The sequence below is a fragment of the Aristolochia californica genome, unplaced genomic scaffold, assembly GCF_029961685.1.
Source record: "Aristolochia californica isolate CCGP_79_NKW_82.1479 unplaced genomic scaffold, dmAriCali1.0.hap1 SCAF_5, whole genome shotgun sequence".
In the NCBI taxonomy this organism is placed as follows: Eukaryota; Viridiplantae; Streptophyta; class Magnoliopsida; order Piperales; family Aristolochiaceae; genus Aristolochia; species Aristolochia californica.
Genome location: NW_027182214.1, coordinates 43,561,734 through 43,580,876, shown reverse-complemented (window position 1 = coordinate 43,580,876; position 19,143 = coordinate 43,561,734). Strand labels below are relative to the sequence as shown.

The window sequence follows — 19,143 nt, the reverse complement described above, 5'->3', positions numbered from 1 at the left end:
CGGAGGAACTCTTCTCACCCTATTTTCTTCTTTAGGGTTAGGGTTTCTCTCCCCGACTCTCTAGGGTTTTCAACCTCGGTTCTTTTTCAACCTACCGGTGCCACCTTGCTGCCTATCTACTAAACTTTCAGAATTCTCTGCGTTTGTACGGACAGCGGCTCTATTATTTTTTCTCTCAGGTTAAGAGTTTTATTTTCTCTCCCATTAGGGTTTCAAAGATGATGCAGCCACCGGCAGGATTTGTTCCAACTTCCATGGGTCAACCTCCCATGGATCAGCAGCACCAACAGCACCAGCAGCACCAGCAGCACCAGCAGCAGTGGATGATGATGCCACCTACGCAGCAACCTCCACCTGCCTGGAGTCAGCAACCACCCCAGCCGCCGCAGCAGCAAGTTGCTCCACAGCCGTCACAGCCGCAGTATTCTCAGGTACCGCAGCCGGCTCCGCAGCCTACAAGCAGCGACGAGATCCGGACTCTTTGGATCGGGGATCTCCAGTACTGGATGGAGGAGAGTTATCTTCACGGCTGTTTCGCGCACACCGGCGAGGTATATGGTATCCTCTGTGTCACAATTTTGTGCTGCGACTTTGGTTTTCTCACACTTTCATGTATGATCGTCTAGGAATAAATCAGTTTCTTTGATCTGGATGTGTTTTGATGATTACTTCAGTCGAGAATTGGGATTCCCGCTGCTTCATTTTTTCTTTCCTTCTTGGAGGGGAGAGGGACCGGGCCATTTTTTCAAGATTTTTTATTTTTCTGTGTGGCGTTTTGTGTTGCTAGGCGCGTTTTATTATGGTCTCAGATTTTTTTTACAATATCGTTTAAAGTTTTTTGTTTAAGCTGGTGCTATTCCTCGATGGGCTTGTAGATGGAAGACTCGACATATATATCAAATTTTGTAGAGATAAATTTTAGATAATTAGATTATCTTCAACGATTACTTGTTTGCTGAATATGCAAAACGTTACATTAGGAGTTTTGGTCTCTCCACTGGAGAAACTTTGCTAAGGCGCGTTTTAAGTGCTAGGAGAAGAGGTACGGTAAATTTAGCAATTGGATTATGTTACTTGTTTGGACCATTAGAATTGTTATAAAAAAGCGTTAGTGAGGATTCTTGTTATTTTATTATGGTAATCGTGTTTTGCTATTAAGAGGTCGAATTCCTCAATGCATCTGAACTTTATGGTGGGATAACCAGAGAGTTTAATAATTGTAAAATTTTTATTATTGTTTTGAATAAATTGTTGGATACATAAGCAGAGTACTAGCAAGGAGGGCATTGAGTATGTTTTGTCAATGTAATCTCTGAAAAATGTAGTGAAATTGAAAAATGGAAATGGATGAATAAAGGATTCTGGCAGGGAGCTATGTAATGATAGAGGATGGCTTAGCTGGATATGATTCTGATGTCGATAATGGTACTTGTTGCACTTTATGAATAAAAACAATTCAAAGTGATATTTTTTTCAGCAAATAAACATGTTTGTTCTTCTCATGACACAAGTTGGTTTCTATTTCTCGTGAGATTTGTCTAGTCATCTGATATTCTTGTTTTTCAGATGAGACTTTATTTTTCTTGTTTTTTTTTATCATTCTATTGTTTTGTTTGCAGGTTGTTTCTGTAAAGGTCATCTGGAATAAGCAGACTGGCCAATCAGAAGGCTATGGCTTTATTGAGTTTGTCAATCAGTCTGCAGCGGAAAGAGTTCTTCAGTCATATAACGGAACTCCAATGCCCAATGTTGAGCAGAATTTCCGACTGAATTGGGCATCATTTGGTGTTGGTGAGAGACGTCCTGATGATAGTGCTGACTTCCCAATATTTGTAGGGGATTTAGCTTCTGATGTTACTGACTACATGCTACAAGAGACATTTAGGAGCCACTACTCCTCAGTTAAGGGTGCAAAGGTTGTCACTGATAGGACTACTGGACGCTCCAAGGGCTACGGGTTTGTTAGGTTTGGAGATGAAAGTGAACAGTTGCGAGCAATGACTGAAATGAATGGGATGTTTTGTTCTACTAGGCCAATGCGGATTGGTCCAGCTACAACAAAGAAAAATGTCACTTCCCAGCAATTTGCTTCTAAAGGTATGTAATTTGGCATCATACACGTGTGCATTTTTTGTTGTTGTAGTGGTGTTTTTTATTTGAATATAACAAAGTGTCATGAAATAGCTTCTGGGAGATTTCTTTTCCTATTCTCTTCCCCGTTTATCTGAGTTGAAACATTGGCACTTTCTTTATTTGCTGAGTTTTCTTAAGCTTGTTTCCTTCTTTCAGTTATGAATTTGAAGATATGGAGAACTTTGTTGCTTCCATAGATGTACACAGTCATTTCCTTCCTAGTACTTTGTGAATTGGGCCACTTAATCTTTAAGTTACATAAACTCATAAAGTACTCATGTTGTCTCGAAGCAGGATGCCCAGAGGCTCTCTTCGTTTAGGGCCTGGAACTGATTTCAGCAGTGAAATGCATACCCCCCTTTAGTGCGTGCCTCGGTTAGGTCAGTTTTATGCTTATGTCGTAATTATGTCCTTAATTTCCCATTTCTGTAGCATTATGCTACATTCTCAAATTACTTTCTCCTTTCTATTCTTTACATTTAAACCACTCAGTCGTTACATTTCCTTCGTTCACTGAATTTACTTTTTTATGTTTTTTAATTATCACTCTAGTGAATCAATGGTTACTTCTTTCTGACTCTTTTCGTTTCTGTCGTTATATTTATGAGTTTATTGTGAGTTCTCCAGTTTTAATTCAATTTGGGGAAGCTTAGGAGTTCTCACAGTGAGTGTTCCCTTTTCCAGTTTGATTCTCTGGGAAAAGCATAATTGCATGGAAACTTAAAAGCCTTATTATGCAATTCTTTTAGTTCTTGCAGTTGCATGCACTTACTTTTCCTTTGTTTTTTTCTTATCTGTTTTCTGGCGCGGGGGGGGGGGGGGGGGGGGGGTTCACTGTTGCTGTTATTAAGCCTGATTCTCTGGGAAAAGCACAATTGCATGGGAACTTAAAAGCCTGATTCTGCAATTCCTTTTAGTTCTTGTAGTTGCATGCACTTATTTTTCCTTTGATTTTTCTTATCTGTTTTCTGGGTTTCTTTTTCTTTTTTATATTTCTATAACGAGGAAGTGGGAAATGTGCTTAAAAATTTAACTTTGCTATCTTGTCTTGGGAAAATGCTGATGCATGTCGGTATTTCTCATGTCTGAGATCAGTTTTTTTTTTTTTTAATTTGGTCTGTTGATTGCTGCACGCCCATAGAGTACCTCACAACCTGGTGAGACTTCAGTTGAATCCAATTATGTCAACTAGACAGTCTTGTGGTCTTTGAGTAATTGGATCGAATCCACAGAATTTGTATGACTATCATTAGAGTATTTCTTTTCCATTTTCTGTAAACTTGTTCAAGAGTATCTGTATTTGCGAGGAAATGTTCTGCTTTAAAATTTATTAAGCTTTGACTATGTAATCTGTATACACATTGATTTCTGCTAGTATTTCTCATGTTGGGATCTCGCATTCTCTGTCATATATGGCTGCATCTGTTAACAACAATGTTACAATCTGATGAAAGTACTGTTGCTGTATAGCTGGGCTTTTCTTGCTATATCTAGTTGATTAGTGTTGTGATTTCTGTTTAAACTGCATGCCTGTGGGTACATTATGGCAGCATCCTTCTTTCTGGAAAATTTGGTTTGGTTCATTTGTTCGGGTGTTGTAGCATGGTTCAGACCTTTACCACATATTAGGTGCTTGTGTTGGTATAGGTTTCATAAGAAAGGCTTTTTGCTTCTTGTGTCATCCTGCATTTTTCTTTAATTGTGCATGGAAGCAGCAGATGACACTCAGAGCTACAGATGACAACTTCAGTTATTATCCAAGTAACTTAGTAACTCTTCTCCATGCTAGCTAATACATTGCAGCTAGTCTAAGTGTTGGTTGTCTTCACGATAATTTTTCTCCTTTCTTGGTATTTCTATTAGATTGGATGGTACTGATTGGATAAGTGACTGGTACTTCTTTCTCCTTTTGTCATTAACCATTGACCCATTCGGTGCACGTGGTAAGTTGATACCTGAATGAGGCTATGCATATCATTTGGTGGCTGTTTAGTCACATCAATCTGTATTCTCTTCTTATTGAAAAAGAAAAAAAGATGAGTTCTTTGGGCAAACTTACCTTTACTTTATTAGGAACTTCAACCTGTGGATTATTGTGTTCTATCCTATGGTGCTTAAGATTAGATCTCTTGTTCTATCCTAAGGTGATTAAGATTAGATCTCTTGTTCTATCCTAAGGTGCTTAAGGTTAGATCTCTTGTTCTATCCTAAGGTGCTTTAGACTAGGATCTCTTTTTATGTTCTTTACAATTTTTTACATATATTGTTATTTGCAGCTTCTTACCAGAATAATCAAGGAACACAGTCCGAGAGTGATCCAAATAATACTACTGTGGGTATTTTTTTCTGTCTAAAGTTGGAACATATTTTTGTTAGCATATGGTTATGAAAGTTTGACATCTTTGGGTGCAGATATTTGTTGGTGGGTTGGATTCAAATGTTACAGATGAAATTTTGAGACAAATTTTTAGCACATATGGGGAATTGGTCCATGTTAAAATACCTGCTGGCAAGCGATGTGGCTTTGTTCAATTTGCTAAAAGGTGTGCAACTTACCAAATTACCTGCTTGTTATTCCATTTCCTAGCAACCCTTGTAATGAGATTTTGTGCATCTTTGCTGCAGGGCTAATGCCGAGGAAGCTCTGCTCATGTTGAATGGGACTCAGGTGGGCGGGCAAAACATTCGACTGTCGTGGGGTCGTAGTCCATCGAACAAACAGGTTGGTTGATTTCTCTAATCAATATGTTGTTATAACTGCATGACAAGTCTACGAGGATTCATGTGTACTACATATTAACTGTGAACTGAATTAACAGGATTCTTCTGCCGGGTGGGTTCAGCCACAACAGCCAGATCCAAACCAGTGGAATGCTGGTTATTATGGATACAATCAAGGCTACGAGGCATATGGATATACTCAACCGCATCAAGACCCTAACGTGTATGCGTATGGTGGTTACCCTGGATACAGTAACTATCAGCAACAACAGGTAAGATCTCCTGTTGTGTTTGTCATCTCTGCCCCTCCCATCTTCTATTATTTAAGAGTACAGTCTAATAATTCATGTGCCGACCTTTCTTCAGTGATGCTCTGATGGTTGATTGGCTGATTGTGGAGTCTACCGGATTTGGTGGTTTTGCGTCCTCCTGGAGTTGGATCCTTCTTTGACCTTTTGTATATTGAGGGGAGATTTTAATTATATACCTCTTTAGTTGTGCTGTCAGTGCTAACAATAGCTCTCTCTACATCAGATTTTATTTCTTGGATTCTTGTTATTAGTTGTGATACATTGAGAATTGGAAGTGTTTGTGGGTTCTCCTAATGATACTTAGTGAACTTGAAGCGATAACATAAATTATGCTCGGTTGTTGAATTATCTTTGCCTTTTTTTCAAGTAACTTTTGTTGCATAATTAGCTCTATTAGGAGAAGTGTTTCATCGGATCTTTCTGCTCAAAGCTGGATTTATAATGCTTGAAGCCGGGGGTCTATAACAGGTCCAGGCTGATTACGAGATGAGCTGAGCTGGAATCAACAGAGCAACTACATCAGATCCTACAAACAGACATTAGTTGCATAAAGCTGCGTCCGAAATCGATAGATTGATGATGAGTAGGTTTTATAACTACGAGAATGCAGTTGATGAAGAAAACGCATATTTTCCTTATATTGGGATTGTTTAGACAAATCATTTATTTTTTAATAAACTAGGAAAGGGAGAGCAACAACTCGGTTCTTAGGGCTTAAGAAAAGAACAACAAATCTCAGCCTTCGCTAAATTCTCATCAATGGTAGTTTCAAATTTTTACTTCCGTTCTAACCATCTTGTGTACTGTACCAGCTCTGAAATTGTTACAATTTTTTTTATAAAACCAAGACAGTTATGTCTGTCCTATCAACGTGGAGACACGAATGATCATCAGTGCGTAGTCTTACACAAGCCATTCGTATAAACAATTTTAATGTTAGTAATTAAAAAATTCGCCTTTCGATGTTATTGCAATATCCCGTGCAAACAGCATAGTTGATGAAGGGTAGACTCTACAATACTCGAATGTGAGATCTAAGCAAAAAACATTAGCGAGAAGTGGTTTGACTCAATAACCATTTTTCTTTAGGGAAGATTAATAAAACCAATTCTGTCGTACAACTCTGCTCTGCAATAGAGTTTGCTTATATAACCTTATTAGAAAGTGGGGATAAAAAAATCCCTTCCCTGAACACGCAAGACTCAAACCCATTTTTGTCCCATGGAGTTGGCGAGTCTAAGATCAAGTGGTTCTTGCACTCCTCTACAAGTCGGGCTAACTGAAGGCAATTGATAGGACACGAGAACCAACTAAATGGCCTCTTTTCTAGCTGAGACCCACCCAAATTATACAAGGGTTGAAGACAATAAGGATCTTAATTTCATGCAACCATTGGGTTACTAGGGGAAGGGATAAATGAATGGCCAAAGTACAAAAGAACAAAGACTGCAGCATAATCAGTAGAATATACGACAGAACCGTAGGCGTTTTGGGACACGCTCATGCTTTTAATTTACCTCATTCTCATGTAATCCTTGCAGATTGAAGCAAAAGAAGTAAGAAGCTTATACCAAACTGCAGACTAGAAAAAGCCGACAAAAGACTCAAAATTATAAAACAGCTAATAGGGACTCTCACATCAGTAAAAATAAACTTATTTGCTACAAGGGATACAGATTGCAGGGTTTTCCAAATTCATTCTGTTTGAAGATACAACCATGAAGTTTTGGAGGGCTATGAATGCATAGAACTCAACAATTTAAGAGCAAGTGCTTCTTGCTCCACAAGGGAAACAGAATCAGAAACAAAGACTGGATCCTTCTTTTTTCTTGCCCCCTCGTCACTCTCACTATCAAAATATACCTTCGAACGTTTCAGCTGGTTATTTCCCTCTTCATCTGAGGCTAACATTTCATCATCAACATCCTTACCCTCTTCTTCTGCCCGACCTCTCTTGAACTTTATTTTCTCCTTGGTTCTTTTCTCACGGAGACGTTGTCTCCAAAGAAGCTTATCATCCTTGTCCCTCTGCTTCATTTCTGACTTTAATTTCTTGTACCGCTCTTCAACTGCAAACAGGTAGCAACCGGACTTGTAAGAAAAAAGCACCATAAAAGAGTAACTGAAAACTGCACAAGATCGGACAGAATGCCTACCTTTGTCAAGCTGAACGATGCCATTTCCACCCTCAACACTAGCTACTGCTGCAAGAGGGGGAAGCGAGTTTCCTTCTTCGTCAAATACTACTCTGGTTCCAACTGGTCGATGGATGTTGATCTTGAGCTTCTTCTTTTTCTTCAAACTCCTGCTCGGTAGATCATCACAATACTCGAAATTAAAATAACAACAACAACAACATTATTATTATTATTATTATTATTATTATTATTATTATGTCAAAGCCAAGACATTTTAGAGGGGGAAATAAAAGAAAATTAGCATACATTGAGGTTCCATTTTCTGTCTCTCCCCCATCTTCTATGTGTGTCTCTCCCTTTGGCACAAGAATATCATCTTCTTCCACAGGCTCAGTCACTGGGTGTTTTGCTCTATGATGCTTAAACTTGTCCTCATCTTTCATTGGAGTATCATCAGGTGCACTTTCATTATTCCTTTTCTGTCTCAAGAAACGGATTTTTGGAGTCATCGGTAGACCCAATGAAGCAGCGTATTCTTCAATAGACAGTTTCAAAACATCAAATACTTCTTTGTCCCGCTGTAAATATATAGATTTCAAGTATGTGATGAAAGCCCTTTGAGCTAGTTGCTGCAAATTAGGACACTTGACAAGCAATGCAGCCAGAGAATCCGATACAGTCTGCAGCCTTGTGGTGTTGGCCTGAAAAGTGATAGTGAGAAGTTATTATGTTCATAGAGGGCCGAGAAAAATATTCTAATTACTTTATTTTTCATCCATGAAGTGAAGGCCATCCCTCCTATTTTGCCATTGCCAACATAAAACTTAGAAAAAAAAACACATTAATCTGAACAGACATCTTTTAATCATTAAAGTAGATAATCTACCTTTTTTAACTCTACTGGTACTTTTGCTGCCTGCAGTTTTGTAAGCATTTGGGTCTCAGAGGGAGTCAAAAACAGAACAGACTGCCCTACAGAGGTAAAACGAGCAGTTCGACCAACTCTGTGTATGTAAGCTGGAACATCTTCTGGACAATCTACCTAAGAAGCAAAGTACAGTACAGATTACAAAGGTCTTGCAGTTAAGAGAGTTCTTACAGTAAGAAACAGGTTCTCTATTATGACATTTACCTGGACAACCCAATCAACTGCTGGAAAGTCGAGCCCTCTTGAAGCCACATCAGTTGAAAAGAGAACCAAATCTTTCTCACAGAACCGATAGTATATAGCCATCCTAGTTTCTTGCTTCATTCGCCCATGCAGACACAACAGTGAAATGGGTGCCCGCAATTTTCTAAAAGCTTCAAAGACAAATTTCACCTATGGATGATCATCTCTGTCAAATTCAATCTGTGTTTGGTTGCAGAAACAGATATTCCCAACAAATATAAAAAATAAAAAAGTACTAAGAATGAGATAATTTCATGTTGCACATATGGATCAATAAGAAATACAAAAGGTTGAAAATGGCCGAAAAATAAACTAAATGGTGGAAGCACATAAGAGATATGGCAGAATGGAGATAGAGGGTACATGTAACCAGGCAACACTATGTCAGGACAGGTCTCCAAAGGAGATCACAACATGTGAACACCCAAAAAAACACACACACGATCCCTCTTACATGAATAAAATGGAACAGCACTCCACAAAGTAGACACTATAGTTTCTCCAATAGATGGTTTATTTCAATTGCCAGATATTCTCTGAAATATGGAATGTGATGGAGGCGAGAACCTATAGCAAGAAACTGTGTGGGATCAAGATCAAGGGAGGACACCGCAATTTCACAATCTGATCGGGAGAAACGGAAGAGGAGAGACTGAGGAGGGCAATTCAGATGAGGAACACGGATGGACGGAGGTAACCAGGAGGAGAAGCCGAAGGAGTGGAGGTGTTGATGGAACAATGAATGGGTAAGAGGAGACATGGTTGCCTATGCTTACTGCATAGGATCAGCAAACTCCACATGGAACCGACAATTCTAAACGACCAGTGTGCTGTGAAGATCTCTACTGTTTCTATTGGAAGAATGGACCTTCATCCAAATACTTGAAGAGCTTTCTCACCTTAGTTCAACAAAGTGGTGGAACTAGATTACCTGATAAGGAAAAAATAACTTTGAACAAGAAATACAGTATTCCAGATCTTCATGATTCATGCCATCACTGGAAAATCTACCCCAACCGATCATTAACCCCACCAGCCTCCACCACAGAAACCATCCCACACAAGCCGGTTGAACCACCTGCACAAACAGTCTCTTTTCTGCAAATCCAAAAAATACCCAGCAATGGAACACACAACAAGCGCCCAACTTTCAATCCCCAATACAAAACCCACCTCACACAACACCAAATCCTCCCACTCAAGCCATCACCCAAACCACTCCTGAGTTCCGCTCAACCTGCGCCGGGAGTTGAGACTACAGACCAAACCCAAACCCTTCTCCATCTACTCCACACAACACCATCTTTGCAGCCCCTTCAACAACCCACAGAATCGTACCCAACTCCGAGCCAAACCAACACAATCCAAATAACCCCAGAAATAGTAGCAAAAAACATATCCATCCAACAAATGAGCCTTGTCACCATCTGTGTAAATCCAAGCCTGCATGCCCTGGCCCTGCAAAACTGGGTGTCACCCAACAGAACCTGTAAAACTTCCCTGAGTTACTTTTTTGGGACTGCATCGATGGCTACTCAATGTCTTCAGCTTAGATTAACTGAATTGTGTGCTAGCAATGAAAAGCAACTTCCTCAGGGACGTTCTCACCAACTCGGGAGTCTGATCTCCCCAAACTTTAAATTGGTATGATGATACTTGGTCTACATTGACAGTACAACCACCGACTTCTAGAGAGAAGAAGTCATCACTGTCATGGTGGAATCCATTGGGGACATCAACTATTGGGAGGAAATACTAAATTTCTTGCAGATCAATCATGCACAGTTCAACTGGCATGAACGCCCCTTCTCAGAGAGGAAATCGAAGATACTATCCTGATCTTACCGGCAAACAAGGCTCCCAGCCCTAACAGGTTGCTGCTGAGATTTATCGTGCTAGTTGGCACTTTCTTAAGGATGACATTCGAAATTTATTCTCCAAATTTCACGATAAGGGTTTCACTAGCAATTCCTGGGAACTTTGTTCATTGCTCTTGTTCCTAAAAAATACAAAGTCAACACTCCTTCCGATTTCAGACTAATTAGCCTTATCACATTACAAGATCATTACCAAGGTCCTTGCCAACCGCCTCAGGCATATCATTCCCAAAGTCATACATCAGAACCACTGTGGCTTCACCCGGGAAAGACAAATTCAAGATGTTATCCTCTCTACCCAAAAGCTGATTGATTTTTTCAAGCGCAAGAAGCTCAATCGAATCCTCCTAAAACTCAACCTTGTGAACGCTTTTGAGCAAATGAATATGGACCTCCTTGATTCCATCATGGCTCGCTTGGATTTTTGGTTGCAAGTGGAGAATGTGGATGAGGAGCTACATCTCCTGGACCCCTTACTCGGTTCTAATCAATGGATCCGCCAATGATCATTCATGGCTCAAAGGGCCTCCCACAAGGCGATCCATTATTGCCCTTGTCCTTCAACCTTAAGGAGGAGGAATCACTTCTCAGCCTCATCATCACCTCATAAAGCCAGGAGTGACTCCATCCTGTTGCTGACTTCCATGAGATTGACACCTTCATATTATAGTTTGTTACTGCATCTGTCACATAAGAATCACCAATTTGAAAGCAATCTTATCCTATTCAAAGCTATTACTAAGCAAAAGGTCCACTGACATAAATCTGCAATTGTCAGTATCAATTGAAGAAAGAAATTTGTCTAAGGCTGGCAAACCCACCCTCGTTAAGTCCACACTAATGGAACACTCTGACTATAAACTCTCTATGCTTGAGTGCTCTACCTCCACTGCCAACACCATCAAAATAAGGAAAAGAAGTTCCTCTGGAGTGGATCTTGCGAGTGCAGGAATACCATCTAGCTCGCTAGGAGGATATTTGCCTCCCAAAACTTCTTGATGGATTGGTTATCAGACGAAAAAAAGACATGAATAAGGCTCTTCTTGCTAAATGGATATGGACATACAGCATTGATAGAGAAGCTATGTGGTGGAAAATTATAGCTGCAAAAGGTAAATATAGGTCATAAAAATGGCTGCCTTCTACCACTTCAGCCAAGAACTGCTATCCCTGGTGGAATGCCATTCTTAAATTCATCAAAAAAGTCAGAATGGCTACGAAATTTAGAGCTCATGGCGGCGGCTTTGTTCTCTTTCAGGAAGACTGCTGGATCAAAGACACCACCCTTGCCTCAGAATTTCCTTTCCCACTACAATATCCCTCGAGCTCATGAGACAAAAATTGCTTAGTTCTACACCCCTACTGTCTAGGAGTTAAAATTCAGAAGAAACCTACTGATGATGAAGCTTTGGAAACCAGCAAATTGTTGTCCATTCTCGAGGGAACCTATTTCAGAGGTGCAAGTGAAGACAAAATAATCTGGAAGGAAGTTACTCTTGGTGTGCCTCCAGAAATAAAATTCTGACCAGTGACAACCTGAATAAGAGAGGATGCCCACAAGTCAATAACCTATGACGTCTCTGTGGAGACTTGGATGAATCAGTTGATCACATCCTTGATCATTTGTTTTTCTGCCTGCTTCAGGGATTGCATAACTTAATGCATACCTATCCCACTCCCCAGCAAAGAACTTTTTGGCAGGCCACTATTGCATATCTCACATGGTGTGTGTGAAAAAAATAAAAAAAATAATGGGCCTGCACAGGCACTGCTGACCCATTCAAAAAATTTCATGACAGGATCACCCATCACATCCTATCTTGGGTAGGCACTAGGAAAGAATTTGAAGGTATGGAAAGTGCCTACATTGCTGAAAACTAGGCCATTGTGGCTTCCTTCTCCAACCCTTGGCCTACACCTGACATGGAAAGGACTCTCCCTTCACAGGGAGTGACCAAGCTCAATTTCGAAGGCTGAAGGACAATGATGGTAAGACTCTCTGCTCCTTCTCAGGGCCTCTCGGTGTGGATACACAAGGAAAATGGAAAAGAAAAGAAAATTGAATTTTTATTCAGTTCAACCAAGTTGGAAAAGTATTTGGTTAAACTCATGACAGATAATTGTTTGATCATATGTAATTTATTCCTTGCCACCCAAAGGGATAGACTGTTACTTGAATGTTAATTGTTTTTTATTGTGTATCCTAAATTTAACATTTATCTATTGTAGTTTCTTCATAATGCACATTTGAGGAAGAAGCACGCACCTCTCCCCATCGACATCCGTGCCCACTTTCAGCGTCGCCGCCACTACCTCCATTTTGATCCATACAAAACCCTATAACGGAGGCCCCATGCTAAAAAAAACAAATCTCAGAATATTCATGGCTACACATGAAGGATTAAAATAATACTTACTGGTACCACTATGTTGGTCTCATGTTAGGTATAAGGAAGGGATGAGCTTTCCTCGGGAAGTAACAACGAAAAGAAATGGCATTACTGTGCGACAACTGTGATTCCATCGCACCCAAATGGACAATCGGAAGGAGGCGCATTTCGTGACATCGCCGACGATGTGGGCTGGAGATATTCATAGGTTTTGGGGGAAGGGATTCGATGAAGCAAGCATGATCAATGTTGCCTGATTGAGAAAGTACTAATTAGAAAAGAGAAGAAGAAATGAAAGGCAAAACAAAGAATCACCATCTATCCAACTTGGAGGGGCCGGTGATGGTTCAAATATTTGTTTTTCATGTACTACCTTATAGGTTATGTTTTTAACTTTTGTTTTTTGTTTTTCTCATCCCTGAAAAAAAGTGAAATACACACAATGAGCAATAGTGGAGATCCTTGGCCATGACTACAATCGTCAATAACGACTTCCAAGGTCGACACATATGTCTTCACATCATTGAGATCCTCGGCCGCAATGGTGCTGCAATAGTTGAGAACTGAACTAGTTGTCAGATTTTCATTGAGCAAAGATTTTGTTTGGATGATTTCCTCCCAGTTTGCAAACGCTTATGTTGCAATCATGAAACACAGCCACGACAACGTCACTGAAGATGAAATTTATGAAGTCGTAGATGTCACATTGTTTATAGAACTGACGGTTGAGTTTGGTGTAGAATGTTGTGGAACCCACGAAGCTCATAGTGGAAGAAGACTGATCAATCCAAAGCGCACATCATCGCTACTATTGAAGCATCATAGGTGGTGGTATTCTCGAAGGTAATATCAATGGTGAGGAACCCATGTCTGCACATTCATAGAAGAACAGTCAAAATGATACAAAAAAGGTATCATTTACCAATGACCCAGCTGAGGAAATGAGTTGTTCACCACATTGATTCCAAGTCTTCGCAGGTTGCGAGTGACAGCGAGCTCGATGATGAGAATTCCATGCCGAAAAGAAATAGAGAAAGAGAGGAGCGAAGAGAAGTTGGAAAGAGTGAGAGAAGGAGAGGGAGGTGACTGCAGATGGGTGAGCATATTGGCACATGGAGGGAAGGAAGCTTTCTGGCTCTTTGGTGGAGGAGGATGGAAAGGTCTAGGATTTCAAATAAGCGCGATAAAATTTTCTCTACCCCTTTCTATTTATTTTCTTTTCTCTTGGAATTCCATCATTTTAAGATGGAAAATATTATAACAAAGAGAGAAACTATATTTCTCTCTCATTTTCTTTTCTCTCCATGATTCTCTGCCCCCAAATAGCAGAAAATCACTTTCTTTCTCATTTTCTTTTCTTTTCTTTTCTAGGGGTTCCAAACATACCCTAAGTTTCCATACATAATCCACCATACCTTTTATTTAAATATATTAAAAATAATAAAATTTAAAATTTTAATTAAATTTAGAAAAATGGAATTAACGTTTAATGTTTGCAATGTTTACATCGTTAAAGTAATAAATATATAATAAATTAGTAAAGAAATTAAGAAAATACAAAAGGATTTATATATATTATTCTATCAAAATTAAAAATAGTAAACAGTTCATAAGCCAAAAGGTAATAAGTAACTTGCATATGAGAAACAATTCTAAGAGTACTTGAAATCAATGAAAATAAAACAAAGTACATATTTATTAAGCAAATAATTGGTAAATATTTTTTGTTAAAAAGCAATACACAAGCTTAATAATCAAGAGCTTGCAAAAAGATAATTTATTAAATTATTTTAATAATCAAAAGTGAAAATTTGTTTTAATGTTTATATTAAAATTTAATTATATTTGTTAAGAAGTGGAGGTTTAAATTAAGCATGATACTTAAAAAAAAACGAAGTAAAAGTGTGACCCCAAGGGTTTTATCAAATGCTCTCATTCTCTCTGTTTGTAACTCAACTCATTCTCTTTGATTTTCAATCATTAAAGTCTCTGAGGGAGAAAGATGGGAAGTTAAACTCAAAATTCCTGTTGATCCTTGTTGTTACCGTAGCAGAAGTTAATGCTGCCCTGAAAGTATTAAACTAGCAGGTAAATAGTATGAGCAATGTCCTGAAGGACGACCAAAGCAGCCTACCCCTCTCGAGGCTTCTCTATGTATTTGAGGAAATTGATGATCTCATGGCTCATGCCTCAGCATCCAGGTCCCATGCCCTTTGGAGTGTCAACTTGGCTTTTGGCACCCTTGCAAAGAAAGAAGTGTCCAAAAGTGATTTGGAGATTGTAATTTGTTAATTTTTTATTTTTTTAACTTTTTTTTTGCATTTCCTTTTCCTGTTTGGTATCCGGCCTGTTGATATCATCTGTTCTCCCCTCTCTAATAAAATCTATCACTTCTCAAAAAAAAAAAAAAAATCTGTTTAAAATACCACCAGTCAGATGATAAAGGTTCTATAAACAGTAAATCCCCCTGGTGCAGCTCAAAAGGGAAGAGAAATAAAGTTACCTGCTTGCAGCTCGAAAGGAATACAAGTATTTTTGAATTGAGATGCGAATGTATGAAGCTCCATAGCATGTCCAACTTCTGTTCTAGAGGAACAACCATCACAGTTTGTTGCAAGCGCCTTGGAGTGGCCGTGACAGACTCCGCATGAACACTCAAGTACTCTGGGTCCTTCAAACTGAGCCGAGCCAGATCCTGAATGGACTTAGTCTGAGTTGCTGAGAATAGCAAAGTTTGCCTTCGTTTTGGGAGCTGAGAAATAATTGCATTTATTGTTCCTTTAAAACCCACATCAAGAATTCGATCTGCCTCATCAAGCACCAAAATCTGTTTCCTGGCAACACATACTAACTCAGCTAAAATGGCAAAGGCAACATTGAAAGTCTTAAACAAAGAGGACCAATTTCTCTTGACCTGGAGCTGAGAACAGTCAAAATTAAGAGTCCCATCCATGTGTTGAAGAAGCCGCCCCGGCGTGCATACTAGAATGTTCAGGTTATTGACATGATCCTTCTGTTCATCCACATCTTTACGCCCCCCAATTAGCAGACCTGCACTGAAGGTATGATTTCTGCCCACATTTTTCAATTCTTCAAAGAGCTGCATGGCTAATTCCCTGGTAGGGGAAATGATTATGCTGCCCACCCCATCCTCGGGGCCCCATCTTGCACGGTATAACTTCTCCAAAACCTGCAAATAATTAGGATAAGCATGTTTACCTTTGCTTTTTTCCATTGCTTCCATTCATTAAAATCAGTAAACAAATGGAACGGCAAACAAGCATAACAAGCAATGCAAGAAATCGAGAATCAGAAAAAGTAACTATACAGTTTTAGAGTTTAATCTAAAAAATGACATCTAAACTTCCAATGTGTTGCTCTACAATGTTAATATACTGCATGAAACTGAAAGCACATTCACAAGAGAAATGGAGTTGGTTGTACAAACAAGCATCTTGGGCTATTGATGTTTCTTTGGTTTTTTCTTAAATGTGTTCACTGACATGTTTCAAGGGTCCATATTGAGCATGCACTAGATCATTCATTAATGACAACACGTGTGCAAGGAATACCAATATCAAACAGAGGGGTTTACATCACATCTAATAGAAACTGCAAACGAACTTTTCAATATGAGTGGTTTTGGCGTATGTCACAATGGCCAAATGGGGGGTACTCTAATTTGGGGTCTTACATTCAAGTCTCATTAGAGTTTGGGAAATAGTTTTTGTCCGTGTGACCAACGTTTGAAAATAAAATAAAACAGAAAAAGATTTTTTTTGTTAAAATGTGCGGTTCAGCATCTTTGGCTACTGAGGAGAAGGGTGTCGCTGTTCACATGTAGAAAGATTAACGAGATCTCAGTGCTTTGACCAGAAAGTGAATAAAATGATACAAAGTGTTGTACAATTGGTTTTGTTATTGGCAGTGTCACCTAATTAGAACAGAAAATTCATCCCTTCCATCAAGTTGGATTGGGTTCCGGTAATAGAAGCAGACAGAGCCAGCAGCTAAATTGCAAAAGTCAGTGATGATCCTACACAAGACAGTAGCTAGGAACCGAAAAAGCGTGATTTGATATCAAGTTAAGCAGAATAACCATGATTGATCCTAAGCCAAATACCATCATGGAGCACATCATCTAAACGAAATTACTCTTGAAGATTTTTAAGATTTCAGAGCATGTAAGAGAAAATTCAAATAAGTTCCATGAATAAAACATTATTTATTGATACATTACACTCATGTCGACCAACAATCCTTATCCTTATGTTTGGTAGGAACCCCTTTCCCTTCCATTTCATTTTATATCGAAATGCAAGAAGTAATATTCGCAAGTATTTTCCCCACAAAAACTAACGGCACATATTAAGGCTCATATATGTCCCCTTAACTACCTATAATCTTTTCACCTTTTTCATATGCCAGCTCAAATAATCTTATTAATTATTTACTTTAAAATATTTTAAAATCTAATTTTGGAAAAGAATGAACATTATCCAAATAGTTAGAAGGCCTTTCATTGCTCCCCAGACTCTTTGCATCCTGTGATGGTACTATGGTTTGAAAATATTGGATCAGTACTGTCATACACTTTGCTAAGCTTACTTCAAGAAGTCTATGCAGAAAAAGCTTCATACTAGTATCTCAAGCAATAGGAAAAGAATGGAAGTTGTGTAAGCGTGGTTGCAAAGGTAAGTGCAGGAACTGAAGAGAGAAAATCAGTAAGAGTCTGGGATTAACCAAAGCTTTTATATTTCCCGTGATATTAAGTTAGTGACTATCATAGCAACTAGTAGTCAAAAAAACATTGTGTGAGAGACAAATAAAAGTTTAGAGAGCTAAGAAGATTACAGCAATTTGACATCTACGTCTTGTTACTCCACTTATACACGTTAATTTAGAATGAAACAAACTATCTTAAATTAAAATGAGAAGTAAAAAAGATAACGTTCAATCTCTTTTCTGATCATATTTTACCTATTAGCATGGTCAGTACTTAGCTCTTTAGCTGCTCAATGAAATTCTATTTCGAAAAAAAAAAAAAAAAGAGGGAGAGAAAAGGAGTACCAGAGTGGTAGCAGGTAGATATTCGACAGTTGGTAAAGTAATAACTGGGTCTAGTGTAAAACAGCGGATTTTAGATATAAATAAATAATAATTTTGGAACTTGACCCCATGTATATGCCTACTAAACATATGAATCATCGAAGAGACTGTTGGATTGAGCTCGGTTCCATCCCAAAATGACTAGCCGGAAAAAAAAAAAAAAAAACAGGAAGAACGATCATTCAATGAACTCACCGGAATAATAAACGCGAGAGTCTTTCCAGAACCCGTCTTTGCAGCCCCAAGCACGTCATGGCCACACAGCGAGTGTGGCAACGAGGCACGCTGAATTTCACTCATAGTTTTGTACTTTGGAGCCAGACCGTCTCTAGTTTTCTGCGAGATGGGAAGCTGGTTGAATTTCTTGCAGCCGGCGTAAGAAGAGAAGCCTTTCCCATCGGGAAGTCGACCTACAGGAGCTTCGGGAGGGGGCGGAGGAATAGCGAGGGGGTTCGAACCAGACTCAGGTTTCTGGGCATCGATCCACTGAACGAGGAGTTCGATTTCTTCTACTTCCGAGAGCTTCCGATTGATCCCTTTTCTGGACTTTGCCACTCTCATGGTCGACAGAAATAGCGGTGCGCTAATTCGAGAAGAGAGGAATGGATTAATCTCAATCCTTGGGAGAGAAAAAGAAACCACGGAAAGGTAATGAACGTATAACGGTGGAAAGGGAGAAGATTGCACGCAGGGAAGGGTTTTAGCGGGTTTTAGCGGGTTAGGGTTTTTTCGGTATTTGACCGACTCCCTTTGATAGCGGGATTGGAAACGGCAGGCAAACGCGAACCCGCCCAGACCAAACAATTTATGGTTTCATCGGTTTATCCGGTTCTTTACTCTAAACTCGAGTTCATGTAATCTTGGGTCTTCGTGATCGGGTGTAATTAAATTTTAATTTAATTATAAAAAATAATTTAAATATTAAAATTTCTAATTTCTAATTCTATTAGGTCTTATTCCATATATTTGTGATTATAACGATTAAATATATTTTAATTTCAAACTTTCTCTCACCGTATCACAATAAAATATTGAAATACGTATTTATATTTCCATTATTGACTTTTATTATATTTATAAGTTATATTATTATTTTCTTGTAATTTTATAAGAGCACAAAGTTTTTATAGCTAAAGAAAAATCATCAAATTTCTGAAAATTTCAAGGTAGAGAAGTCTCGTAAATAAATAAATAAAATTATAGAATTATTATATTTTATCGATTCATTCGTAAATAAATAAATAAATAAATAATTATAGAGTTATTATATTTTAACACAGTTATAAAAACATC

The 19,143-nt window shown here is 38.7% G+C and overlaps 2 protein-coding genes across 2 annotated transcripts; one reads left to right on the top strand and one right to left on the bottom strand.

Annotated features, from left to right (window-relative positions):
• LOC137966585 (polyadenylate-binding protein RBP45-like) lies at nt 1-5,513 on the top strand. The gene is made up of 7 exons (XM_068813258.1): nt 1-551; nt 1,620-2,097; nt 4,410-4,465; nt 4,546-4,676; nt 4,759-4,855; nt 4,953-5,126; nt 5,221-5,513. The coding sequence occupies exons 1-7, from the start codon at nt 219-221 to the stop codon at nt 5,221-5,223; spliced, it is 1,272 nt and encodes a 423-aa protein (XP_068669359.1). The 5' UTR covers nt 1-218; the 3' UTR covers nt 5,224-5,513.
• Nucleotides 5,514-6,687: 1,174 nt separating this feature from the next.
• LOC137966583 (DEAD-box ATP-dependent RNA helicase 32) lies at nt 6,688-18,525 on the bottom strand. Its single transcript, XM_068813257.1, has 8 exons — nt 18,046-18,525; nt 15,656-15,931; nt 15,245-15,568; nt 8,436-8,624; nt 8,190-8,345; nt 7,610-8,004; nt 7,322-7,470; nt 6,688-7,234 (listed from the first exon to the last, which is right to left on the bottom strand). The coding sequence occupies exons 1-8, from the start codon at nt 18,409-18,411 to the stop codon at nt 6,900-6,902; spliced, it is 2,190 nt and encodes a 729-aa protein (XP_068669358.1). The 5' UTR covers nt 18,412-18,525; the 3' UTR covers nt 6,688-6,899.
• Nucleotides 18,526-19,143: the final 618 nt, after the last annotated feature.